General features: G+C 39.1%; 2 protein-coding genes across 8 annotated transcripts in view; both read left to right on the top strand.

Moving 5' to 3' along the window:
- cfap74 (cilia and flagella associated protein 74) overlaps positions 1-9,466 on the top strand; it is a 56,210-nt gene extending 46,744 nt beyond the window's left edge. For 4 of the 7 annotated variants that reach the window (XM_030734061.1, XM_030734060.1, XM_030734063.1 and 1 more), the window contains exons 29-39: positions 1,497-1,631; positions 2,857-2,966; positions 3,068-3,123; positions 3,829-3,948; positions 4,138-4,293; positions 4,765-4,903; positions 5,663-5,817; positions 6,055-6,187; positions 8,453-8,577; positions 8,769-8,903; positions 9,249-9,466. In XM_030734061.1, the coding sequence (XP_030589921.1) occupies positions 1,497-1,631; positions 2,857-2,966; positions 3,068-3,123; positions 3,829-3,948; positions 4,138-4,293; positions 4,765-4,903; positions 5,663-5,817; positions 6,055-6,187; positions 8,453-8,577; positions 8,769-8,903; positions 9,249-9,353 (1,369 nt within the window). In that variant the 3' untranslated portion in view covers positions 9,354-9,466. Of the gene's footprint in view, positions 1-1,496; positions 1,632-2,856; positions 2,967-3,067; positions 3,124-3,818; positions 3,949-4,137; positions 4,294-4,764; positions 4,904-5,662; positions 5,818-6,054; positions 6,188-8,452; positions 8,578-8,768; positions 8,904-9,248 lie in introns of all 7 variants that reach the window. The other 3 variants (XM_030734064.1, XM_030734065.1, XM_030734066.1) reach the window with 3 other exon arrangements.
- A 7,007-nt stretch (positions 9,467-16,473) lies between these two features.
- gnb1a (guanine nucleotide binding protein (G protein), beta polypeptide 1a) overlaps positions 16,474-27,503 on the top strand; it is a 33,407-nt gene continuing 22,377 nt past the window's right edge. Inside the window, exon 1 of the mRNA XM_030733629.1 lies at positions 16,474-16,841. The gene's annotated coding sequence lies outside the window, so the exon portion shown is untranslated. The remainder of the gene's footprint in view (positions 16,842-27,503) is intronic.

Raw genomic sequence — 27,503 nt, forward strand, 5'->3', positions numbered from 1 at the left:
ACAACACTGGAAGATAAATTACATACAAAATTCTTTTTTCTTTTTATTCCAGTGACTGATTCCACCAGTATTCCCATTTCTTTTCATTTGCCGTGAACATATAACATTGTACAAAACTCTTGATCCACCCCTCATTTCTTTATATTTTGCTTCCCTAGAGTCAGACTTTCTTGTCATTTTTTTAAAGTGGTTTTAAACAGTAGTTTCATAAAGTTCTCTAGACTTTATGAAGGTTTTTCAAAGTTGGACACTTAATACTATGAATCATCTATGAATCATTCAGGCATAAAAAGGCACCTAATTCAAGGGATGAACCAGTGATGTGTCTAAACAATGGACCAATTTTAAATTGTATTTTTAGGCACTTTGTTACTGGTAGCCTGTCACAAAAACATACAATTTGTTCCCATTTCTTTAATTGAATATATGAAAAACGCCAATGATAACACAGTTTGACAGGCATAAAATTGTATTTTTGCACCAACAAGGTGATTCCCAAAGAGCTATTACCTGAAAACTTGGCATATCTCAGCATGATGTGCAATGCAGCCTTAAATGAGGAAATTGAACAAGTGGAGGACAAAAAAATACTGTCAAAAACAGATGAACAGTACCAGAAATTTAAGTCTGTAAGAAATAGGGGAAAAGGCTATTCCTAAGGAAGGGAAACAGGGAGAAAAGGTGGGGATATGCCAAATTACATAAGAATGGGACTGAAAATCAGTGGCAACAGGTCTGATGGAGAGATGAATCCAAATTTGAATTTTGGTTTGAAATTGGTCAATATGTAAAGAGGAGGTGAGTGTCTGCAGCCATCTGTAAAACATGGTGGAGGCTCTGTCAAGGTTTGGGGCCCATTTCAGCCAGTGGTGTTGGAGATCTTGTTAAAAATTAATGGAACTGTGAATGCGGAAAACCATGGTCAGATTTTGATCCAACGTCTGGAAAGTGGTACCATATATCAGCATGACAATGATCCCAAACACACTGTCAATGCAGTAAACACATACCTGGACAGAAGAACTCACAGTGGAACATTATCAGTCATGGATTGGCATCCCCAGGGCCTGGATTACTGAAGCAGTGTGGGATCATCTTGACAGAGAATGTAACAAAAGGCAGCCAACATCCAAAGAAGAGCTTTGAATGAAGAAGCCCAGAGATTCCTGAAGACTACTTAAAGAAATGACAAGAAAGCTGCCTGTGAGAGTTCAGGCTCTGTGGAAGAAAAAAGGTGGTCACACCAAATATTGACTTTAAGGTTAGAATTGTACAAAATCTCTTTTGCCCGATATGCTGTATTTCCATTTATGCTTGCATGTAAAGTTCTGCACATATTTCCCATTTTTCCAGCAAAATATAAAGAAATGAGTAGCACAGTACTGAACATAGGATGATCTTAAAGGGAGCTGCAAGGTTTTGATGAAGGATTTCTTTGTGCTAACTAGTAGCACAAGTATTATTATTTGTTTAACTGTTACTCTTTCCCTTTTGAGGTCGCATTGGTATGAGGAGGCCAAGGTCTCTCTGCTATACTCCTTCAGGCAGCGCTACAGAGAGTACATCATTCCCTGCTTTGTGTCAGATGGAGACGCTCCAGAGGATGACAAACAGGTCCAGCCAGCATGGAGGTTAACAATCGGCTTCCTTATAGATCTGTGCAACACACTGTAGCTGCTGTCATGTTTTTAATTATTGTGACCAGGGAAAATACATGTTAAACTTTGTAATATATTTTTAAAAATGTGAACCATTTCCGGTCCTGTTATTAGCATTAAATCTTTAGATCCTATTACAGAAACTTAGTTCAGGCAGGCAAGCTGAGGTGATAACCTTCTACATATCCAGTTGACTATTGCATATAGAGTACACTATTCAAGCTGCTTTCTCCTGCCCACAGTTGCTGTGCACTTGCAAGCCACTTTGCAACCCACCTCCTCCCTAGTTCCTCCTTTCATAATGTGTCTGAGTTAATGTCAGCTTTGTTGTCACTGATGCCCCCTTTTCTGTGTTCTGGGATCTTGTTTCTGGTCTCGCCACCTACAGCACTCCTCCAGACCAGAGCCATCTTCCTTTGACTAAAGGGGTCCTGATTAAAACAAAACATGTTTGATCCAAATCCAGATTAGCTGACTGCATGGTTAAAAAAAGAAAGAAAGAAAGAAAAAATAGTTGGTTCCTTCCTTTACCTCTATTTCTCCCATTTTTGTGAAGGTATTACCCTCAGATAACAGAAGAACTACCTAGCTCTGTATTTACACCATTTTTTAATAAGTTGGAAAAAAACTACACTTTATTGACTGCATACCTCTTGGAAGCACAAAACCTGAAAAAGTTGTTTAAGCACAGTTTTTGGGAGCCTGGGCCCCTGAGCTCCCTGAGGATCTGGGTTTATCTCTATGCTGTCTCAGTGCTGAATTTTGGAGCTGTGGAGTATTTACCACCTTTCTTTTTATGTGAATAAGTGTGAGTAAAATAAACACCTTTACAGTTTGTGCAGCGGTGGTTGGACTTTTATTCATTTCAAGGAAATAGAAGCTCGCTTCAGCTGGTGAGCATTATAAATCTCAGAAATAGTTCAAAAAGGGTGCTTCTGAAAAAAAGTTAAGGCTCTATCAAAAAAAATTTTTTTGCTTATGCCCCCTTCTCATTGTTTGAACTGTGAGCACACTGTAGTATGCAGCTACCGTGACTTAAGAGTACTCTTAAGTCATTTAATCCTCACCTCAATCAAATCAAATCAGATCAAATCAAGTGTAGGTCTGCATTCATCAGCTCACTGCCCTGACTCAGAGAAAGTAAAGGAAGCAGTGAGGCTCATTTTTTCATAGCTTGTCATCTCCATTATCTCCTCAGTCCCTTCAATACGCTCTACGTGAAACTTCAGTGTCCTGCTGTGCAGCCCCCTCTAGTGGTGATATCCAACAATGGGTGCAATACCATAAACTTCCATCAGGTAGCAGTGGGTGAGTCATTTATAAAGTTTGCACAGTTTCACTAAAAACACTTGATTGTGTTATCTTTTTGTTCTTATCTCCCTTGTTGTATTTGTGTCTTCCATTTGTAGGAGATCGAGTGATTAAAAGGTTCACAGTTCAGAACATTTCACAGGAATCTTTGGATGTATCTTTTTTTTTAAACAAAAGCGTCACAGACAGTTTGGATTTTGAGTTATCAAAATCTGGAGCGAGATGCACGTCGTTGCTCCCTCAGACACCATGATATCCCACTGATTACGGTTTTTATAGACTCCGCTTGAGAGAAATCTATTTATAGTCACACTGTGACATTTGCCAGCAGCATCATAAATGAAATTCTGTTCACCATCATTGCATTAGGATGGAAGCAGGCTGTTGGTGTGTCCATGGAGTTAAAGATGCTAACTGTTAATCTCAATATCCACACTTCAAGTCTGGCTTTGGGGCTTTTGTTACGCATCATTTCCTGTCTCTTCTTTTTGGTTTCAAGTAATTCTAAAAAACCTCGTTCTTAATCAAACCTCAAAATCTGGAAAAATCTTCAGGGATGACGTCAACAACAACGCATTAAAGTAAAAGCTGATGTTTGTTAAAACTGATCATCATTAGACCCACACAAACATATCCACTGTTTTTATATGACAAGTAATTCAGTGCAAATACACTGGAGATTAATCCAGGCATCTCAAATAATGTACCTGCATATTTAATGCAGTTCATCCCTTATTAATAGCATCTCTTTACATGGTTTACTTTCATGTCCACAAATCAAAGATGACCAAAAACCAAATCAATACACTGCTTCTACTACTACAATATTCACTGTTGCTTTTCTTTAAGCTTTTCCAAGCTGAGCTCATCAGTGTTGGACATGAATGGTCCTTTTTCCCTGCTAAATGCTCTTAGATGCATAAGACCTGGAGAAAAACACACTCTGATTCTGGCCTTCAGTCCAACTGTGGAGAAAAAGGTGGGTTAACTGTGGAAATACTACAATTTAGAACAGTTTTTGCTGCAATATAGACCAGTAAGTGCACGAGTGATTTTTATTTATGTAAAATTAATCAAATAAAATATTTTTAACTGACTATTTAATACTGTAACTGATAACATAATGAAGACTGACCAAGACCTTTCCCTCCTAACTGTACTGTTCCAGTACTGGGACATGCTGGAGGTGCAAAGTCAGAAAATGACCCTGGGAATGACCCTGCTTGGGGAGGGAATAGTCCCTGCTGTGACCTCCTCCCACACCGGAGGACTTCTTGACTTTGGCTGTGTGTTGGAGAAGGAGACTGCCTCACAAGTTGTGAAGGTGTGTGAAGGCCAGTCGCAAAAAGTTTTTCAGTTCAGTTAAAATATTTTCTCTGTGGAATATGAGAAAAAAACTTCACTGTTGACTTATTTTACTTCATTTACTCATGAAAGTGGCCCCATTTGCAGCTTTTTTGAGAATCTATTATGATTCAAGTACACACTAAGTTGAATGAGTGGAAGTGGTAAGGGGTCCACTCTCATGTGTTAATCATAGATATGAGATTTTCAAGTTTTATGGTTAAAGTCTCGGAGAGTGATGAGAAAAAATAAATGAGATCTGCAGAGTGTGTTTAACCAGGTTTTTAAGGTTTTGCCAAAAGCACGATCTAGTCAGTAAATGGGTTTAGGATGCTGAGTTTTGGTTTAGAGAACTGGCTGTGTAATTTACCACGTCAAAAAAACTGTGATATAATGTTTTTTGAGAAGTCACGGCCTTGGTTACTGGCATTAAATCTCATTCTGCCTGCAGTTGCAGAACAGCTCGGCAGTGGCAGTGGGCTTTAGGGCGCTGCTGGCCAGTCTCTCTCCTTTCAGACCTCAGGGCGCAGCTGACCGCGTGGCCTTTCTGCTAGACAGATATGCAAACGCTCACGTCCAGCCTACTGTGGGTAAGATGTAATAAACACTGATTTGTCAGAGGACCTGACACCTTTGAGGTCCAGACGTGAGACAGATTACAGCTTGTATTTTTACCATTGCGTTCATATTTTAATGCTCATGTAGACATGATGCATACTACTAAATTTGACCTGGACTTTTTTAATACATTTTTACGTACTAGAAGCACGATATTTGAGCGCAGAAGCGATCACAGTGTGCACCAAAATTTAAAGAGTTCTCTCTTCGCCCATGCTTCACCATTCCACTGACTTTCATAAACTCTGAAATACTGTGGTATATATCTGAATATTCACATAAGAGAACCTTGTATACAAAGCTGTCCTTAATGTTTTAGTGCAATGTGCCGCAGCAGTTCATGAACGTGGCTCAGTTCTTTTGTACCGACTAAACAAAGTGACTTAAAGGGCTCTGAGTTCATGTATGAACAGGACACATCAACGACCTGTTTGTGCTTTTCCTGCAGTTGATCATTTAAAAATTAATTAATTAACAAAAAAATAATATGCAAAACAGGTGTTTTTTTCATTTGTGATTTATCTGTTTCTGAAAGAAGAAATTTGAAACATTTTGTTGGTGTGTGGTTAACCAAATTTGCCTCTTTAATAATGGTTCTGAATAGGCGTCAGACTTTGATTCAATAAAATCAACAAATTTGCTAAAAAAACAAACAAGAGTTTTTTTGTTAGTATGTTTGTTGTGTTATAGTATGAGCAGCAACAAATATGTATATTTTCTGACTTGTGCAGGCACTCAGAACTACAGTGGGCTGAGTGTGTTCAGCGTGGTGCCAGTAGAGGGCAGCATTGCTCCGGGGCAGAGCCAAGAATTCACGGTCACCTTTCTGCCCGACCACCCATCTGTCAACTACTCTGACAAGCTCACCATAGAGCTGATGAATAGGGTCAGAACGGCACACACGCGTACAGATTTACACACACTTTCAGATATGAATACATGTGTGTACTCAGCCTGTCCTTATGCTTAGTCGCTGCTTATAAAATTGATTACATGGTCAAGGTTAAAATGCTGTTCTTGAAGCGTTCTTGTTTAGATGTCCTCACTGCAGCATGTACGTCCTCTCTTTACTTTAGTCTTGATGATATAACAACCTTAACCTTGTGCCACTTCTGTCTCACAGAGTAAAGTGTGTGTGATGGATCTGAAGGGTGCAGCCTCCTCACATAACATGTATCTGCGCGGCGGAGACCTGCTGACAGTGCCCGTCGAATCCCTCCTCCCTTCAGTCATACCTGGTCCACCTCTGCTCACAGGTGACATGCAAACAGTGTAGCTTAATAAAGTGCACGGTTGGTCCAAAAAAACATCAATTCCGCAGTACAAGCATGTTCTCTTGATTACAGGGAAAGTCTTTCACTGGCACTGTAAAGATTACTAATATCTTCCAGACACTTTCCATGATTCGTGCGAGCAAGGGCAGTATATGTGATGAAGTAATTTATGCTAATCACAGCTTGCTGACAGCTCGTGCACTTGTCACCAGCAGTCAGATCATATTTTACCACCAAATCCATGTGTGAAATAGTCACACCTCCTAGATGAGGTTATAGTAAACTGTACTGAATCAAAGAGGTGTTGGTGCATTAAAATGCTGCTTCAGGGAGAAAGAACTCTGAAGGCCTCTCACTGACACCGACCACAATTTGTCTTGATGAAATTTACATATTTTCAGGGTCTTGAAAAAAGAAGTGGAAATTTACCATAGTATAATTTATATATATATATATATATATATATATCTGTTCCACAAAAACCTTAACGTCGGCCATAACTCCTAGGATGTTCAAATTCACACCATAAATCAGGGGTGGGCAACTCCAGGCCTCGAGGGCTGATGTCCTGCAGGTTTTAGATGTGTTCCTGGTCCAACACACCTGAATCACATATAGAAGCCATTAGCAGGACTCTGGAGAACTGGACTGCATACTGAGGTAATTCAGCTTTTTGATTCAGGTGTGTTGGATCAGGGACACATCTAAAACATGCAGGACACCGGTCCTCGAGGCCTGGAGTTGCCCACCCCTGCCATAAATGCATGCTGTTCAAGCTGAACCCAACAAACATCACACGTGTGTTCACTGATGTCACTATAACAGCGCTTCGACCCCCCGAACCCCAAGTTATCCAAGCCTACCTGGCCCTGTGTAAAAAAGTCATTGCCCCCCTAAACCTAACAACTGGTTGTGCCACCCTTGGCAGCAAGAACTACAATCGAGCACTTGTGATAATTGGCAGTGAGTCTTTCACATCACTGTGGAGGAATTTTGGCCCTTTGGAACTTTGACTTGGACACTCCAAACCTTCATTTTGTTTTTTTGAGTCTTTCAGAGGTGGACTTGCTGGTGTGTTTCAGATCATTATCCTGCTGCATAACCTGAGTGTACTTGAGCTTCAGGACATGAACTGATGGTTGGACACTCTCCTCCAGGTTTTTCTGGTAGAGCAGAATTCATGGTTCCATCAATGACAGCAAGTCGTCCTGAAGCAGCAAAGCAGCTCCAGACCATCACACTACCACCACCATGTTTGACTGTCGGTCTGATGTTATTTTTATGAAATGCTGTTAGTTTTAAAGCAAATCTAAGGGGCCTCAAACTTTCCAAAAGGATCAGCTTTTGTTTTGTCAGTCCACAGAATATTTTCCCAAAAGTCTTGGGGACCACCAGGATATTTTTTTGGCAAGTATGAGACAAGCCTTTGTGTTTTGTTTTTGGTCAGCAGTGGTTTTCTCCTTGGAACTCTCCCATGGATGTCATTTTTGCAGAGTTTCTCTCTCTTATTGTTGAATCATGAACTCTGACCTTAACTAAGACAAGTGAGGCCTGCAGTTCTTTAGATGTTGTTCTGGGTTCTTTTGTGACTTCCTGGATGACTCATCAATGCGCTCTTGGAGTAATTTTGGTGGGCCAGCCACTCCTGGGAAGGTTCACCACTGTTTCATTTTTTCTCCATTTGTGGATAACGACTCTCACTGTGGTTCACTGGAGTCCCAAAGCCTTAGAAATGGCTTTGTAACCCTTTCCAGACTTTGTTTCTCAGCTGTTTCTTTAGATGGTGGCATGATGTGGTCCTTTCTGAGATCTTTCAGCCTGCTTCACTTTATCAGACTGGTTCTATTTAAGTGATTACTTGATTCAGCAGATCTGGGAGTGGTTAATCAAGGTTCATGATTTAAAAAGTGGGCAATTACTTTTTCACACAGGGGCAGGTAGCCTTGGATAGCGTTTTCCTCTTAATAAATAAAATCATCATTTAAAACTGCATTTTGTATTTACTCAGGTTATCTTTGTCTAATATTAAAATGTGTTTGATTATTTAGTTTGAACTTTTAAAATGCAGATTAGTTTTGAAGAGCCTGCAGTACGAAATTCTAAAAATGGGTAGCATGCATTCAGAATTGGTCTTCAAAATAGTACACATTCATAGTTAGATTTATAACCTACTGAAATAAATTGAAAGTTATTGAAAAGTGCAAATTAGTTAAAGAGCTAAAGTCTTCAAAATTCCTCTCTGTGTAGAGTCAGAGAGCCCCACCATTCCTCTGCTGGTGACCCTGCAGGCCAGCTCCAACTCAGGTGCCATCACACCTGCAGTCAGGGAGCTACAAGTGGGCTGCATCTGCTCCTCACAGGCCAGTAAGAAGGTAACGTGTTGATCTTCAAACATCCTGACACACTCAGAAATAAAACTGACTGCTGCCACAGGTTTCATCAAGTGCTCATATTTAAAGCAGGGATCAACTTCACTTTAACACAACATTCACTATCATGATTTAAAGAGAAAAAAAGGCCTTTAGTGTCTTTAAACAAAGCATCTTTTGTCTGTTTTTACCAGGGTGGTGAGTTTCACTGGGATAATGTGGTAACCCTGCAGCAGCAGGGCTTTAATGTGGAGCCCAGCAAAGGCAATGTGGACCCAGGCCAAAGACGGACCATCACGATCACCTGGACACCCCTCACTGGATACAAGGTAAGAAAGGGTTGTTTTTTTGTCTTTGGTCATAGAAAATCTGTATTTTGTAACAAATGTGCTGTTGATCACAAAAAAAAAAACCCTTCTTAAAACCATTCTGTAAAGTAATTAAAGCTCACATCCAAGGAGCTTAATAAGTAGTTTAATAGTTCATCAAAGGTCAAAGCATAATTATGAAATGCACCTCATATATTGATTGCAACATGAGAAAATGTCATTGTTACTTAAGACTTTCAACACTATTAGGTTTAAAACTTTTTCCTGTATGAAAAGTTTGAACTTCACTTGTGTGTACACGGACATTTCACTGTCTGAGAACATGTGTATGCCTGTGTGTTTCAGCCCTATGAGGTGGTGCAGATGTGTGCGCCTCTCACTATAAAGGGCGATGAGGTGAGTGTTTACAGAGTCACCCTGATGGCTTTGGTCTCCACCACCGCCGACTGACCTCTAAAGGACTTGGATGCTTGCCAGCGGGAAATCTGTTCACTCATACTCTAACTGCAAATACACGTCATATTCTGTATATGTGCAGAGCCAACTCTAACAAATAAATAGATTATCCATCCATTTTCTTCCACTTATCCTTTTCAGGGTCGCGTGGGGGGCTGAAGCCTTCCCAGCTGTCATAAGGCAAGAGGCAGGGTACACCCTGTACAGTTCACCAGTCTGTTGCAGGGCTAACACAGAGAGACAGACAACCATGCACACTGACATTCACATAATGGGCAATTTAGAATCACCAATTAACCTAACCCCACTAACTGCATGTCTTTGGACTGTGGGAGGAAGCTGGAGTACTTAAAGAAAACCAAAGCAAGCATGGGGAGAACATGCAAACTCCACACGGAAAGGTCCCGGTCTAGGTGGATTTGAACCAAGGACCTTCTTGCTGTGAGGCAACAGTGTTAACCGCTGCAACACTAAAGAGATTACTTAGTCATTAAAGATCCTTAGCAGGTCTTAAAATGAGGTAAATACAACCTCAGATGAACAACAGCATGTGACGTATTACACTTTTTCATTATTTATTTAACAAAATCTAAGTCAACATGGAGAAGCGGTGTGAAAAACTGAGTACGCTCTTACTGCTTTAATAGGAATTAAGCTAGTAAATGATGCTGATAATCAAATGCACTTGATTAATTGATGAGCAATCAACTCAAAGTGTGAACACCTCTATAAAAGCAGATGTTTTGTCAGTTTGCTGGTCTGGAGAATTCAGATGTGTGTTAACACAATGCTGAGGAGGAGAGATATCAGCAATGATCTTAGTGAAGCAATTGCTGCTGCCTATCAATATGGGAAGGGTTATAAGTCCACCGTTCCACAGTGAGAAAGATTATTTACAAGTGGAAAACATTCAAGACAGCGAAATGTCTTCCCAGGAGTGGACGTCCCATCTGAGACTCTACAGGCCTCAGTTAGCATGTTAAAGTTTGTGACAGTACAATTAGAAACACACTGAACGAGTACGGCTTGTTTGGAAGGGTTGCCAGGAGAAACTGCATCTGAACACACCACAAGACTTACGGACCTGGGCGTCTTGCAGTCACGAACAGTCATGAATATTATTTTTTTTACCATAATGCATTTTTTAAAATTACATTTTCATTTTTAAAAGATGATGCTGTCCCATATAAATGGAGTATGTGCTCAATCCTACCAACAAGAAGACACAGAGCAAGTTCTCCACTGAGGCCAGTGTTTTATCTCCCAAACTGAGTTAAGTCAAACAGATCTGTGCCCAAATTTAAGGTTCCATTTTTTACTCTTTGTTCACCACATTTAATGATCAATTTTGACAAAAACAGAAAAAAAATTATTCCTATTCAGAACTGTGTAGTTTAAACTTGTAGAGGAATACTTTGTTTTGATACCTTTAATTTAATCACTGAATATACTACATTCATGTAAATATGGGCATTCCAAACATACAGTATATGTTCAAGAGTGTACATTTTATAATGTATACTAGACATTACATGTTATAGCCTCGTGTAGCTTTGCACTGGACAGATGCAACAGAAATTCTCCCTAATGTAATATGAAAGTAAACAAAGAATTGCAGCAGTAGCCACATGATTAATAGTGCATAAAATGTTGCAAAGATGTATTGAACGTAAACTAGTATGTATCAAAACTTTGGCATAGCAAAAACTTTAAAAAAAAAAAAATACCTGCCTTACCTCCATTACAGCTATGATTATGACAAGGAAAGTCTCTGTACATAGAAAAGTTGCAGGGTTTGTGAAGCACCTGAGTGTAGAACTGATTTTCACCACCAGGGGGCGTATGTAACACCTAGTAAGCAGCTGCGTTATAACCAACATGGTCACCGGTGTGCCAGCTAATGTAGGCCAGCAGGTGTGTGGTGTATAGACTGTAGCACTGCTGGCATTACACCCATGAAGTGAAAGGAGGCAGAGTTCATACTGAGGTCAAACAGGGAGCATCCTGGGGAAAGTGGGTTAAAATGGGCACACATGAATGCATATGAATGATAAAACACAGGATGAAAATAATACTAAGAGCCGGACACATGAAGTATTTGAAGATGTAGCTGCAACTGATCAATCGTGGTTGTACCAATAAAAGTGAATGTAGCACTGTTATTATGTGCCAGGTGAGCCCATCAATCAAAAAATAGTATCAATGTCATCTTTCAGGAACCTGAGAGCTAATACTAGTACTCCATTTTACTGGAGCTGAATTTGCTTTATTTGTATTATATGTTATCTCTCACCATGCTGATATCCATATAGCAGTTTAAAATCCAAAAAAGATTTATATCAAAGCCAGCAATAATAACAAATACTCTAAATGTTTCCCCAGCATTTTAGTGAAAAATGCAATCAATGAATAAAATCATGTAATGTAAAGTTTTTCCACAGGACTCTGTGAAGTCCTGTGGAAATCTGGTCCTTAGCAGGTCTTAAAATTAGGTAAATACAACCTCAGGTGAACAACAGCACGACACATTACACTTTGTCAATGTTTATATAGCAAACATTAAGCTACAATGCAGACGCAGTGTTTGAAAATCTAGAGTACACCCTTACTGCTTCCATAGGAATTAAGAGGTAATCAAATGCACTTGAAAAGCAGATGTTTTGGCAGGTTGTAGGTCTGGAGCATTCAGGTGCGCGTTAACATACCGAAGCCATCTTCCCAGGAGTGGACATCCCAGCAAATGCACCCCAAAGTCAGACCGTGCAATGCTCAGAGAAACTACATACAACATAAGAGCTACATCTCAGACTCTACAAGCCTCAGTTAGCATGTAAAGTCTATGATAGTACAATTAGAAAAGGATTGAACAAGTATGCTTGTTTGGAAGGGATGGCAGGAGAAAACTTCTCTCTGAAAGGAACATGGCATCATGGCTTAGGCTTGCCAAGGTGCATCTGAACAAACCACATGTCCTTTGGACAGTGGAGAGTTTGGTGAAAAGCTCAATGAACTTCAATGAACTGCAGCAACGCTGTAAAGAAGAGTGGGCTAAAACTCCTCCACAGTGATGTGAGAGAAAGTCATACAGAAAAGGATTACTTCAAGTTATTGCTGCTAAAAGTGGCTCTACAGTCTATTGAATTATGGGGAGTTTTTCACATAACTGTACGCTATCACTGACCATTAGGTTTCTATTAACAGTTTTAGTTGGATTAGCAGCTTTGCTGAAGGTAAGACCTCCATGGCACTGAGTAAAAATCTAACAGTGGTACTCTCAGTGGTTATGGTGTCCCTGAGATGTTGTGGGATTTAAAGTTATGTCGTGTATATACGTGTATATTGTTAAAGTCGTGGATTTCATTTAATTCAGAATTTAGTGTGGAGCAGAATATGTCTTTTTCTTTACTAATAAATGGACATGGAATATTACTCCATAATGGATACAAAATTTATATATATATGCGAAACATATTACTAAATATAAAAATATTAGATGGCAGGTTTTGTGAATTTTGAGGACCAAAATTAAAACATGTCATGACAAAAAAAGAGGGTGAACTGAATAAAACCTGAATCCTAGACCAACTTTAAACTTAATCAAAGTTATGTTGCGATGCCATTTTCTGGAAAAGGAGGAGCAAGTAAACTCATTTTGCATCTGCTTTATCAGGACTGCTGGTCAGTCACAGACAATCAGATTACAGGTTTGATTTACTGCAGAGCTCCCGCTCCCATCCTCTTATGTCCGATATAAAGCTGATTCTATGACAATAACGTCTTCATACAGTGTAATTGTCACTTTTTAAGTCAGTTCTTTGGCTGTTTTAACCAACAGTTCATCCGGTACTTACAACCAACTAGTTGAGCTGTTCATTCATTAATTTTGGGTAATTGTCCAAATAATTATCCATCTTAATAGCAATATGTGCCTTTCAGGTTGGGGTGGATACTGTGCCTGAGTGCACAAACATTAGTGCAGATGTTCTAGCTGTGATTTGCTTGCTGTTTGTTTAATTATTAAATGCTGTGTATGTTTTCATACCTAGTCCATAGCAGGTGCCTGGTTTGTTTTGAAGCAAGCTTGGGCGATCCACTTTACACTATACATACTTCATTTCTGAAATATATATGAGCAGTACTCACTATGAATAATGCAGATGCCTACTGTACGTATCCTTTGGATTTCAGAATCAATGCTTGAGACACAAGTAAACAGGCTCTGCTCAAAAGGTGGGTTCTTATACATATAAGTGTTATCAATGCAGTGTGAATAATCAACATTTACATCAGTCAATTGCTCTGTTACAGTTAAATCAAACTCTCACTTGATAAACTATAAAGTATACTGTACAGTATGAGGTACAAGCCCTTTGTATGTGAACAGCAGATGTCAGTAATGCCTCACAGTGGACCAATAGGATTTGCCCTCCCTCAGAGATACATGCTGTAAGCATTTATCTGAGATTGTAAGAGATTATGCTAAATCAGATTACTGTACCCCAACCTGCCTATAAAAAGCAAGGTCATTATGAGCTTAGCCTCATGTAATGTCACCCGTTTTATGAAATGTATGAGATCATATTAGGCAATATTTGTGTTGTCATTTTGCCTCTTTTTCTAATCTGATTTCTCCTGTGATCTCTTGTTAATGCCGTGGGATAGTGCTACTTACAGTCTCTGCTGTGCTGACGGGTGGAGTTCGTGTGTCTCTGTCTGTTTGTTAGTGAATGTAACTTTTTGTTTGAAATCAGAGCAGAAGCTGTGTCATTCATTTAAATTTACACTGCATTAAAACACCACAGATGTTATTTGTCTTGACAAGTGTTTTTTTTTTTTTTTTATGGGCTTTATAGGCTAATAATGTCATCATTCTTTACTAAATAATAAAAATTGTGAATCATCACACTTAGCACAGTTTAACAACCTGTTTATCCTAACTACATCAGAATTTACGTAGACACAGAAAGCACATCAAGCTTTGGACTGTTCACCTCATCAGAAGGCTGAATGCAGACAATAAGCTTTCTCCCCCGGGTGCTCTGAAGCGCTACTAAAGAAGCTTCACAACACATGTATGCAGAGACGGGCAGGGGTGTATCCAGGGGCAACTAAATCTCAGCAGCATTAACTTGGTTAGATGAGTCCCAGTGGAAACTCACACCCTAAACACTACCTGACAGACAGTGCTAACTACCACTGCTTTTTTAGTACATAAAAACAAACCTAAATTAAGGTATCATATCCATAGATAAGATAAAATAAAATAATATCAATAACTCCATTGTGTAAACTTGAAGGAACAGTTTGATGGCTTTTAAATCCCCTTTCAGACATGCATGTGAAACTTCCATACAATACTCCTCAGTTACTTGGGTAACACACACGTACGCAAATACACAAGCTCGTGGAAATTCAGATTATTAAAGAAAAGGAGCACATTTACAGATAGTTTTAATTGACGCAACTACTCTTTTAGCACTTCTAACCCCATCTCCAAATTCACTCAGATGATTATGTGTACATCAGTATTTCAGAAGGAATCTGATACATGCTGGCAGTTGGCCAACTCACATTTTATTTAAACTGAGTGACAGCAGGGGCTGCCAGTGTAAAATGTGCATTTTAAAGGATAGCACTAAACAGCTCTGGCACAAACAGAGAGAGTAGCTCTCTCTGGGGAGCATTCCTCTTATAAGCCAAGTAGCTGTGGCTGTTGTCTTCCCGTGCTGGATCGAGCTCATGCACACTCCGTTGTCTCAGAGGACGACAAAGTGTTCCATGTCTCCAAGTAACGCCTTAACCCACAGAGCATTAACCCCTCCTCTGAGCACTCTACCTAGACTACCGATGATAACGATCAAGTCATCTCTGTGCTGCAGTGACGGTCCACCTATAAGCACTGAATACAGGAAGTAAATCCCTAAAGATTTCTGTTTGCATAAGTGTGGTCAAGTTAATACCCAGAGAATATAATTTGTCAACAAGATTTTTTCCAAGAGCAGCTTACACTAACCATATGATATTATAAATGGATCAGCAGAAGAGCACTTGTTACTTAATATTTAGTTTTTCTAAAAAAAAGAAAAATACAGGATAAAATTTCCATGTTGAGAATGTATAAATATCAAATGTAGATGTAATAAAATTGTGGTTTGTACTTAGGCACGCAAGCTGGCAGCAAAACAAACATAACATTTGCCTGTTTTGGATTGCAAATGAAAGCTTGCTGTTCGCTCAAAACAGTAGCTGCTTTACTGACACGACAGTCAGATTCCCCTGGAATTTTATAACATTTTCATATCAGAAACCCTGACCAAAACCGGCCATGCACCAGCCATGCATCCTGTTTATTTGAAATTGGTAAAATGTCAGCAAATACAATAGTCATTAATGTTATTGCTAAAATTGTGGATTTTAAATATAAATGAACTAATAATCGGTGTAAGTTTGCACTCCACTGTGTCAGAACCTCTGGTATAAGCATGGCCTGGTGTGTAACTTCAACATCACTATCAGATAAACAGCACTGTATTGCTGTTACTGTTAACTGGCTTATTTAAGTTTGCATTTGTATTATTAACTGGTCTTTAATTTTTAGGATTTTAGAAACTAAAGCGTTTAGACATCAGCTGAAGCTTTATTAATCCATTTGTCCATTTCTTTGCCCATTTTCTCTTTTCTCGCAATTTTTACGCACTTAAAACCAAATTGCATTCTTAAGAGATTATTTTAATTTAACTTAAAATACATGTATATTTTGTCTAATACTGTAAATTATACTTTTTCCAAAATACTTTCGTTTCTCTCTAATGTACAGCCTATGGCTGCTCCAGTTTTTCCATGTATCTCTTGGCAGCTGCACTCCTTCTGGTTGGAAATCAGTATTCAGCCTCGCTTTGGCTTCGAAAATGCTCATATATTATTAAAAATCTTGATATTAATCACGTTTTAGTAATAAAAGCTGCGTTTTGACAGGTAAATATTCTCTAGGTGTGTTGCTGTTACCAAAGATGGCAGCATTTCCTGATCTACCGAAGTGGTCGCCGACCCCTCCGCCGTGCGTTGTGACGCTGCCGTAACGTGGGGTTTCCCAGACCTGAATGCAGGGTTACCGCGCCCATCTCTGCTGTTTGATGGCCGGAGGAAGAAGCGACTGAGATCCTGGCGTGAAGGAAGAAAAAGAGGGACGACGACGGTGGGAAAGACGAGGGATTTTTTTTTTTTTGCTTTGAGTTGGAATTTGCGTTGAAACGGAGGAAAGATAAAACGGGACTCTGACACGCCTGTCTGGGTGAACACCGCCTTGTCTCTGCGCCTCTGTGCCGGTGTGTCTCCCCCCCTCGGCGGGTCAAAAACTGGGTTCGGGGAGTGCCGCTCCTCGGTGGCTAAACAAGCTAAATCTGAGCGCCTCGGCGGAGAGTCAAGATTTTGCTGTTTCCAGTCAATGTGATATAAACAACGGATACCCTCGATTGATAGCGGGTAAGGAAATGTATTGATATTTGAAAATGTGCTTCAGGAAATAGAGTAAGTCTGCAGTTCGCTAGCCTGCCGAGCAGGGACGGTGAACGAAAAGGGTTAAACTGGGCTGAGTGGCTCCTCCGTTAGAGTTAGCTGGAGCTAGCTAGACGTTGCTGCCAAGACGGTGGGTGGGGGTCACTGTTACAGAAACTTAACTCACTTCGTTGACCAAAGTGTCGTTAACCAAAGCAACGTACATATATCTAATGGCTTTGTCCGGCGAGGTGGGAGTTAATGGCCAGTGGTAATCTTAATTAGAAGGGTGGTTTGTGACAGCTCGGTAAGCTAGCCAGCACCCCTCTCCAACGTCCGGGTATCTTTCGCTCTCAAGAAATTAGCTACCTGCGTTAACCTGCTTCAGCTTCGCTTAAGTGGCCAATTTATCCCAGCAGTCAGGATGTAAAAATTTATCCCAGCTATTACCAGAATTTTGGAGCTCTAAGGGGGCCCATATTTTTTTCCCTCATATGTTTGTTCTATAGATAGCCTATCAGGTAATCCCAGGCTAATTGGAGACACACTTGCTACTATCAGTTTATTAGTGACGCACCCTGGGCCAGCTGTTTAAGACGAAACACAATACTACTACTTAAACTTGCGCAAGTGAAATGGACGTGAGCAGAGTTTGGGTTTACTACCACTCGTATTGCAAATTTGTAGCACCATAAAACTGACAACGAAGGGAGTCTAAAAATGGCTACTTCACCAGCATAATCACTACCACCCCCACTATTCCGTGGCCAGTCCATGCAACTTAGCTAGCAGTGGCCACAGCCTACGTTTGCAGCCTGGTATGGATCATCTGGGTGTGTGTAATAATGGCAGCCAGGACAACATGCCTGTAACTTTGTGTTTTATGATATTTATGCAAATCGATTGTATTTTAAACGGTAACATTTACGGTTTTCGTTATGCCTCCAAATTCCCACTTAAACACACTTATTTGGCCAAGCTCTGTTAAAACGGACTAGTTGAAGCAATAAGATTTATGTGTGAATCGAAACTAAACCGTCGCAGATGATGGCAGCTGTATGGCACAGATATGTTAACAATCCCCACTTTTAACCTGCAGCCAGCCATCCAGTTCTTCAGATCGTCTCTTCCTTGTAATACAGTGCACGGTGCGTTAAAGTAATATGAATTTGCATCGATTACCGAGCGGTAGGGTAGCTGTACGATAACGGGGGAAAGGGCAGCGGGCACGGCTGTGGATCTGATCGTGGCCATAGCCATTTTAGTTTCATAAGTGTTAAACCAGCGGCAGCTCGCGAACACACAGATTCATTTTAAACTTCTTCTTTTAACGATGTGATAACGAGATTGTCTAATTGGATTTCAACAATCTGTTTATCTCGATCACGGGTCCGTTGCGGGGCAAGTTGTTAGCTGCTACAGTAACCATGCCCGGTCGGGCCGCGCCGCTCCGCTCCATAGTACTTCAAGCTTCTAGTCCGGAAAACGGGCGTGCTTCCTCAATGGTGAAGTAGCATATCCCAGTCGGCACACTGTAGTAGAAAGTTAACGCTGAAGAAATTAATTGAAATGGTTGTATTTAGCGGTAAATATTTCGTAAGGTGCTTTAGCAGCGAGGTTTGGACGTGCTGTCGCAGGAAGCCGCGCTGAGCGCCTCCGAAGGCACCGAGACGAGCTACACATGAAGCCTGGCGCTTAAATGAGCTTGGAGGCCAGCAGTGTTCAGATACTGCATCAGAAAACTGCATTACTGCACGTAGAAGATCTTTAACTGTCTTCAGGAAATTGGTGGTGTTTCTTAAGAGAGCTAGTCGTATTTAATGGCTCACAAAGATGAATTCATTTTTGCCAGTCTTGCCCCCTCCCTCCGCCTTCTCGAATGAATGGGTTCCTGTATTCAGGGCCCAAGCAGCTGCAATGAACAAGATGGCGTTCAAAGCCTTTTTCATCACCGCTTTTCCTCAGACAGAGAGAGGCAGCTGCCGAGCATCGGATGGGTTCAGGCTTGGCAACTAGATCTCTTTGATTATCCTCATCCTAAAAAAACGCGCAGAATGTATTTGCATTTAAAACGTTTTCAGGCTCGTAGCATTCCTGGTCAGATTAATCCAGTATGTGCACCTCAGGTACAGGACAACATGGTGGGGAAGGGGTGTTGTACATCTTGATTGTTAACCTGAATGTCAGGGGAGCTGGAAATTATACATTGAAATGCTTTATAAGAATTTCATGTTTAATTTTACAGGTTTTAATATAATCTTAATGTCTGTTTGAACCATCTGTAACCACACCTTAGGGAAATGGGACATTTCTTCTCAATCCTTACAGCTGTTTACAAATGGGACTAAACAATTTACAAATTTTAAAAAATCTAGTAATTTCTTTAGCTTTTAAGAGTTTTGACTTGTTTCTTCACATTTTGTTCTGTAACAGGGAAATTTATTCAAATTATTTCTAAAACTTTGCCTATTCTGTGTGTCTTTTGTTTTGTTTTTTTATGTGGTATTTAGCACAGCCACATTGTGTTTCAAAATATGCATGTTTGTTTAGACACTTAATTTTCTGAGTCACAATTAGATTCAGTTTAGCACTGAACCAAAAAACCTTCAGTTCTGATCTGTCTTCATACTAGTCACATCACACATGACACCTGATTCAATGGAATTTAAATTTGGCAAAGATTCATGGGATTTATTTTTATATCAAGTCATCTGGTCAAGTCATTTTCCAGGCAATTGCAATCCAATGTTGATAAAAGATGAGGTTTATACATAACACTAAACAGTGGATGCTTAAGTTTTTATCTGTAGTGCTTTTGGTTTGAGAGCAACCTCTATGCACATCCAAAAGCATCCAGTTATCAAACCAGTTATATTTATTGTTAATCAGCTCACGTGACCCGATGTGCCCCACATTATATTGGCACCCAACACTATTTTCTTTGGCCCTGGTGGACAGCAATAGCAAAACCTGCATGGATTTGCCCAGCATTTTATTGATGCTTATGCAGTGAAACGAGTCATATATGACAGGCCTGCCTAAAAGCATTAATTGCAACAGTTTCTGTGACTGAGTTTGTGAGTGAGTAGCACCACAAGATAATGACCATGTGTTTAAAATCTGAATAATTATCCTATTGGACTGGGATTTGGGGTAAATAAGGATTGTCTTCCAATTTTTTTTTTTTTTTTTATTTAATCTCTTAGTGCTGTATATGAATGGGATTAAATTCTTAGTTATGTGAATTTCACTCTTTGGGATTATGTGGCTTTAGTTGGTGATAGTGCTGATTTTTTTTATTTATTTATTTTTTCTTCACATTGGACATGATCCTGTATTTAACTGTCCACTGTAAAAAGCAAATGTGCTGAGGGGCCTAAATAAATATGGGCATATATGCCTTGCCTAGTTTTAAATACACTTTACTATTTTGTACATTTTGTACCTTATACTTGTATTGGGGCAAGTTTAATAATTCATCCACTATCCTCCCTTTGTCCTGTAATGGCTCAGAGCTCACATTAAACACCTTTCCTCTATAAGAACTTTGGGTAGGCACAAGGTGATGGATAAGTACCCCTTCATCAGCCCCACCCTGACAGTATACTTTTATTTCCATTGAAGTGTAGGGTCCCTTGACCTCACAAAATGACTTGTATTTTTGTGATGGTTTCAACTGTAACGTGACTTCTGACCACACTGAAACAGTGTTATAAATACTTGTGGCTCTGTGAGACCAAAAAGCAACAGTGGTTGAAACCAACATAGTTGTTGTTTTTGGGTTTTTTTTCTGTCGCATTGATTATGATTTTTGAGTGAGCAATAATCTCCACTTCTTTGGCTCACATTTGATAGGTTGCTGTTTTTTGGTTTCCTTTTTTTTATGTTGTTGTACTGAATTAAACTGATCTGAGTCAACTCCTAATGAGCAGTTTTTCAACGCAAAGAGATGGGCAACCCTGTTCACTTTAAACTCAGAGATTAGCTTACCATTAATGGCCCCGAGCTGTGGGCAGAACCCACAGCCCCAGGAGCAAACCCACACGGGGAGAACATGCAAACTCAAGCCCACTTCAGACCATCTGGTTCAAACCAGAACCTTCTTGCTATGGCAGTGACTGTGGAAACAATGACAAACTTAGGTTTTGTTGTGACATTCCTAATATAGCCATATAATAATCAATATACAACAGTCACCATCCACTCCTACAGAATATATTTAACAATGGTTCTTTAATAATAATTTTGGCTGGTAATCAATACATTTAAGCAGTATAGTCCTATCACATGTAGGCTGCCTTGAGATTATATTACCTTTTGTTCAGTTAGTTTGAGGCACCAAGTCTTCTGCATGTTAATAGACACAAGATAATTTTATGTCCTGTTAATGTAGGATGTAATGTTTTTGTGAGCACTTTTCTGGTTGTTGTAGCAAATGTGTAATGGCTGATGTCTAGGAATTTTTGTTTTATTGTCAGGTGATGAAATTTGCCAACTTTATTGTCATGGGTTTTACGCTGCTATACAGTATGCTTTAAGTGCCCTAGTCCTGTTTAGCATGGTCTTTACAACTGTGTGGCTACATGTGATTCGAGTAGTTAAAGTACTGCAACAGAACTGAAACCTTTCCTAGTTTATGCACAAAACAGCAATACAAGGTTGTTGTTGTAGGTTTTTAAATGTAAACAAAAGGACAACTGCCCACTTGTCATAATTGGTTATGTTTATGCAACTAGTGTAGCCTGATACAAATGTATGCATTTTTGACAGCCTCACAAGTATTACCACAAAGAGGCATAGTTGTGCAAATGCAACAATGCTTCATATGAAACACATGATGTATTATACAAAGTGATGAGTTTCAGAATCAAGAAAAATATCAAATATTGCATGATTTGCATATAAATATTTACAAAAAAAAGAATATTCAGTTGCTGTTTTGCACAAGTGTACCAAACTGTGACCCCACAACTCCAAGTACATACTGAACCCTGAATTTCCTGTTGCGTAACCACCTTACTTTTCAGCCTACCAGGACCTATATTGTCTGGTCAATGGATTTTAAAATGAATTATTAATGTTAAATGTTTAAATTAATTTTTCTTATGTAACATAAAGTATCTGACTTAAAACTTGACTGTGGCAGCTGTAATCAGCTGCCAAGGACACTGACTCATTTAAGAGGGCTGACGTAAAATGTTTTCTTTAAGGGAAGCTGGTGGCGTGCCATTTCACTGTTGGTTAAAAGCCACAACATTCAGTTTTCTATGAGGCATTTTGGGGTTCTGGTTTCTAACAGCCAAAAAATAAAAGTGTATACATATAATAATGAAGATGGTGAGTATTGCACTTGTGAATGAATATTGGATATTACACAATATAGGAGTGATAGATATTGTTCAGTATGAACATGGACTTTGACTTTATCCATTGTCCTGTGCCAAGCTCTTGAACATGTAGTTCTCTTCATTCACAGTAGTGACTTCATCAGCTCAGTTATTTTTGAGTCTTACACATGTTATTTACATGTGTAAGACTCATGTACATGTTATTTTTTGACCCTAAGTGCTAATGGATCTCAAGGCTACAATATGTAACTTCCAAAATCAAATTTTAGAGCCATTCACAAAGATTGTCAAACATGGCACTGAGTGCAAATGCCAGCACGCCCACAACAGCAGCAGGGCTTTCCCTCTTCACCAGAGCAAGTTTTAGTAAAGGATGATAATCCCAACAGGGAAATCAAAAACATCTGCATTGAAAGTTAAATAGTACAAGGAGAAAATTTTAGCCTTTTCTAGTTGCAGGAATTTTTCATGACTTATGAAAGGTTCTTTGGAACTTGGGACTTTACTTGCATCTCTTCTGGAGAAACCTAGGTCTAGATTTAGTTCCTGAGCCAATTTTCCTGTCTAACAAAGTCCCTGCTCAAGTTGTAGTACTTGGTAATGGCCAGGGAAGTAAGTAGTTGTTGATTGTTTATACACAAACCCCAGATCTGTTCTATGCTACTTGCCCTACTAGTACAGCTGCTCACCAGGTATTTTATTTTTAAGGTAATTCTTCTTTTTAACAGGTGCAGATGTATAGTTATGATTTAATGTGACTCATGCATATCAGAAAACTCTATAAACACAACAAAGTTCTAAAAACTGCAATGACCACATGAAACAACTTCAACAAGTGACTGCTAATGATGTCAGGAATATTGAATCTGTACATTTTAAAATGGGACCTTTCAGATCACGCAACAAAATAAAGATCAGACAACACTTAAAATGTAAGGTCTCAAATTGTTTATTGATGTGAGTCACATCTTTCTGTCACTACTTTCCACACAACGGTCTCTTTTGGTTTATATAGCAGCATTGCACACCACCCGACTCCCCTGCCCCCCATTGTAGACGCATCCCATGTGGCGCACAAAGAACTTAGAACTTTTCCAGTTTCCTGTTTTATGTACAGAAACTGGTCACAGTAATCCAGTGCCTTATCTAATGTAGCACTTGTAACTTATGTCAAACATCTTAAAAATGTATTTAAAAAAAAAGCATAGCCTATCATGGGAAATGTACCAAAATATAGTGCTGGACGCTTGGTTATCATTTAAAAACCAGTGAAAATGATTTATTTTTCTTTTTTTCTTTTGTGACTGCAAACTAGATGTGTTTTTTGTTTTCTGCTGGCTTTGGTGGTAATGCAAGCCTGTTCTCTCAAAAGTGTCACTACCCTAAAGTGGTTGACACCAGGATGTCAAGTTTCCTGACCATAATCACATCTCAAACACAAAATGATTGTTTGTTTGTTGTGGTCACAGTTTAAAAATCAAAATCAAAGGCACACTGGAGTTGGTTTTAATCACACTAGGTTGATATTAAACATGACATTAAAAATGGACGTGGTTTTTAAATATCTTGCAAACTGCAAGACAGGTTATACAATTACAAATATACTAGTCAGTTCAGATTTTCCTCACAGACATCCCCCTGACCAGGGATGAACAGGGTGTGACTCATAAATTTTTAACTGAATCATTGACACAGGTTGCCATCTGCTAACTTCACTAGCAACAATCTGAAATTAGTTAAGTTGTTTTGGCCATAGTCTGTTAAATAACACACTCACCAATTGGAGAAAAGCAGTAAATATTTAAAAGTTCAATTATTCTGTAATGTAACTGATAATCAGTGAAGATAGGTGTCTTAACCAGTGACAACTAGAGATTAATATTTGAACATTAAGATTTCTGAATCTGTCTTGCCAAACATTCTTACTGTCTTTTGCCCCAGGCATTCCCAAGTGTCAACATTACAATGAAAATTCTTTGTAAGCCTTTCCCACTGCCTAGATTTGCGTAGAGTTTGACTGTAGGTGCTGTTATGTGTGCATAACTTGTCATCACTGCCCCAAAAGGTCGTAGCCACTGTTTTGAATAGTCAAAGTAAGTGGCACCAGATCCGCTTGATGACCCACACACTGGCTTGTCACCACTCACTGTAACTCTCCCATAAGCCCATAACAAACCCTGGCAGTCTTTTGCATGTGGACCTCAACGCCTGCTCTGGTTTGAATAGAGACCATCTCAGTGTCTATTTAAATTCTTGCCCTTATATTTGACTGCCCAGGGAACATGTGACCAAACCTGAATTCCGAGATGACTGAGAAAGACAGCCAGTATTAGTGAGTTTTCTTCCTCTTCAAAGCAAGAAAAGGCCACAGTCACTTGAGCAAGAGTGGGGTAGCTGTCATGTGACTCTTCACACACTTGTTCCTCTCTTGGAACCTTGGGGAAAAAGCACAGGGGGAGGGGTATGATTATTAATGCAATCAAAGGAGTGTATTTTATGCTTTAAATAAAGTCATGCTTTTGGCTTTGGGCTAGCCTGACACCCCCCCCCCCCCCCCCCCCCCCCCTTACAGTTTTAATTAACTATTAACGCATTTATATCCTGATATGAAAAGATGGTTGTGCAGCTGTAGCAAGTACAAAACATGCCTTTTATTAAAATACATTAACTTGTATAATCATATATAATTTTCCTTTTCAACATGCATGTGTTCTCCATGCCATCTGTAGAAAAATGTTTAGCAATAGCTGATTAAATTTTTTTTTAGGCTGGAGCCTCATGTTAGAATTTTCTTTTTTTTTTAGGTGGTAATGGTCAGGATTATTTTAAAGAGCAGCTCATACTGCATTACATTATTTGTTTTCATTTGACTAGTTTTTCTGTTTGAGTGTCTTGTCCCAAAAAAGCCCACGCCTGCTATTTTTACCAACAATGTTTTCTGTCTGGCAAAAGAGCACACAGCATCATGGAATGTTTCACTAATCAATCAATTAAACTCTACTGTCAGTCGCATTGATTTTATGTCCCCTATCATCAGACATTACCAGCACAGGGCAACCACATTGAGGGAGCATGCATTCAAATTTGTGTCCAGTAAAAGGGGCAGTTCATCAAGAGTATATAAACAGTAAAATGTAGGTTTGGTTTATAGTTGAATTTTATTGTTTCAAGCTTGATTGTGCAGATAAAATTAATCAATGTAAAAGGAAATAAATTATTGCTTTGCCTTGTGATCTTAAAAATTCAGGCTTCCCCTTCCCTTTGCAGCACTGCACCCTAAAACCCCAAACCTTAACTAAATGTGTGATTGTTCATGCAATAATGAGGGACTTTTTTTTTTTTAAGTGGAATTTTCCATTTCTGTTCATAGTACAACACTGGCCATGAAGTAAATTGTACATTTTCTCCAAAATCTCAAAAAGTGCAGAATATTAGACAAAAGTTTTTTTTCTTTTTAAAGCTACAAATAACTCATTTTGGGATTTTATTTGTCATACATTTCTGCATCGCTCTGTAATTACATCTCTACAGTACTTGTTTGCTGTGGGGTTGCTGTGATGAGCTTTTCCTTTTAATTCAGAGATTGCCGATCATGCTGGAGTCAGAGCTGATAACTGAACTTTAGTCTAAACTATTGCAATGCAAAAAAAAATGTGTGATTGAGTTACTAAAATTCACCATTCATAGCCAATTGCTTTAAAAAATCTCTAAACACTAAGGTAGTAGATGGGTACAGTAGTTTTTTTTTTTTTTTTTTTTTTTTAAAAAAAGCCTAACTTCTCATTGCAGTAAAATAAGTAATTGCTCGATATAAGTTATATTGTGGAGCATGGCATCCTGATGTGAGTCCTTATGGACTTCATCTCATATCATGAAAACAAATTAGTCCATAAAGCCCTCTGTTTTGGCACCTGCTTAAACTGTGCAAAGTCGCACACACGTTCATTCCCCTGTGATTGATGGTGTTCTACTTATGTCTACATGCCGGATATCCAGGAAATAGAAATTTGAGTTCCACCCAAAATGTGTTGGTAGTGCATCAGTTATCATATAGTGATTAAGCCATACAGACATACAAGCCATGCAGACAAATCAGTGTGTCTGCATGGCCAGAACCTGCAGATTCTCTGCACTGATCACAATGTAGTGCTCATGCTAAACATGTATACCACAAAGGGGCTGTTTTGTATTGTGTGATTAGCATACTTTGAGTAATAGAAGCCAGGTAATGGCACATTGTGCCATTGATAGTGTGTTGTTTTTCTTAGGCTCTTTGGTAGTGTGACCGTTGTCCAGAAAATGGACAATGCAAGAGTTTCACCATATACTTATTAACCCTGGTTCCAAGTCTGCTGTGTGTAGAGGTTTTTGTCATGTATCCATCTCCAAGGTGTCCTGTAAAATACTTTAAAAAGGCTTTAGTGGACTTGCTTTATGTATTAATTTTATCGTATACAATGAGAAATGTCTTGCTGATGCTCATATATCAGTCTTCTCAGACTGTGTATGCCAGGTATAAATGTTTCAGTGGCAGAATGTTGAAGTGAATAGTTAAATTTCTGGTACAGTTCCAAAAGTATGGAGGCAATAGGTAACTGTGTACACTCTTTCTTGCTCTTTTTTTTTTTTTTTTTTTTTTTTTTTCTTAATCTTTGTTTGTTGAATTTTAAACCTACAATTTTAATCAGAACTGTGCCGTCTTATGCATACTCATTTGTAGCCTCAGGACTTTGCTCCACATTCAGTGGAGCAAAATGGGTTATGAGGCCCAAGGCTATTCATATTTAGTTCAGCCATTCTTGAGACTCAGAAGGATTTGAAATCCACCTTCTCAAATATTGATTAAAGGACTAATCCGCGTCTTGTCAACATTTTTCCACCATCTAATTTATATTAATGGGATTAGTGGCACAGTACTCGATGAAAGTGCAGAAATATCCAGATTTACCCTTACGTGTTTCAGCTGCATAAACCAAAAAACAGTTATGCTTCCCATTTTTCTGCTAGCACCCAAGTCTGGGGTGGTGGTAGTTGTCACTGTAGCCACTTAAGCATTTTCTTTCTCTACTGCCTCGGTTTCACAGAGGTTTGTGTTTGTATTTGGCCTCAACCATACCAAATGCCCTTCTGTTGCCGCAACAACAATCATTTAAAGCCATTATTTTCAAGTATGTTCAGAAAATGTTATTTACCAGGAAAAAAGAAAACATTAAAAACTTAAAACACTAAGGCACTTAGGCTACTTAACCCTCTGCTACACACATTTTAATGCTACATGCTGAAAATTATTCAACATCGTTTA

The sequence above is a fragment of the Archocentrus centrarchus genome, chromosome 7, assembly GCF_007364275.1.
Source record: "Archocentrus centrarchus isolate MPI-CPG fArcCen1 chromosome 7, fArcCen1, whole genome shotgun sequence".
In the NCBI taxonomy this organism is placed as follows: domain Eukaryota; kingdom Metazoa; phylum Chordata; class Actinopteri; order Cichliformes; family Cichlidae; genus Archocentrus; species Archocentrus centrarchus.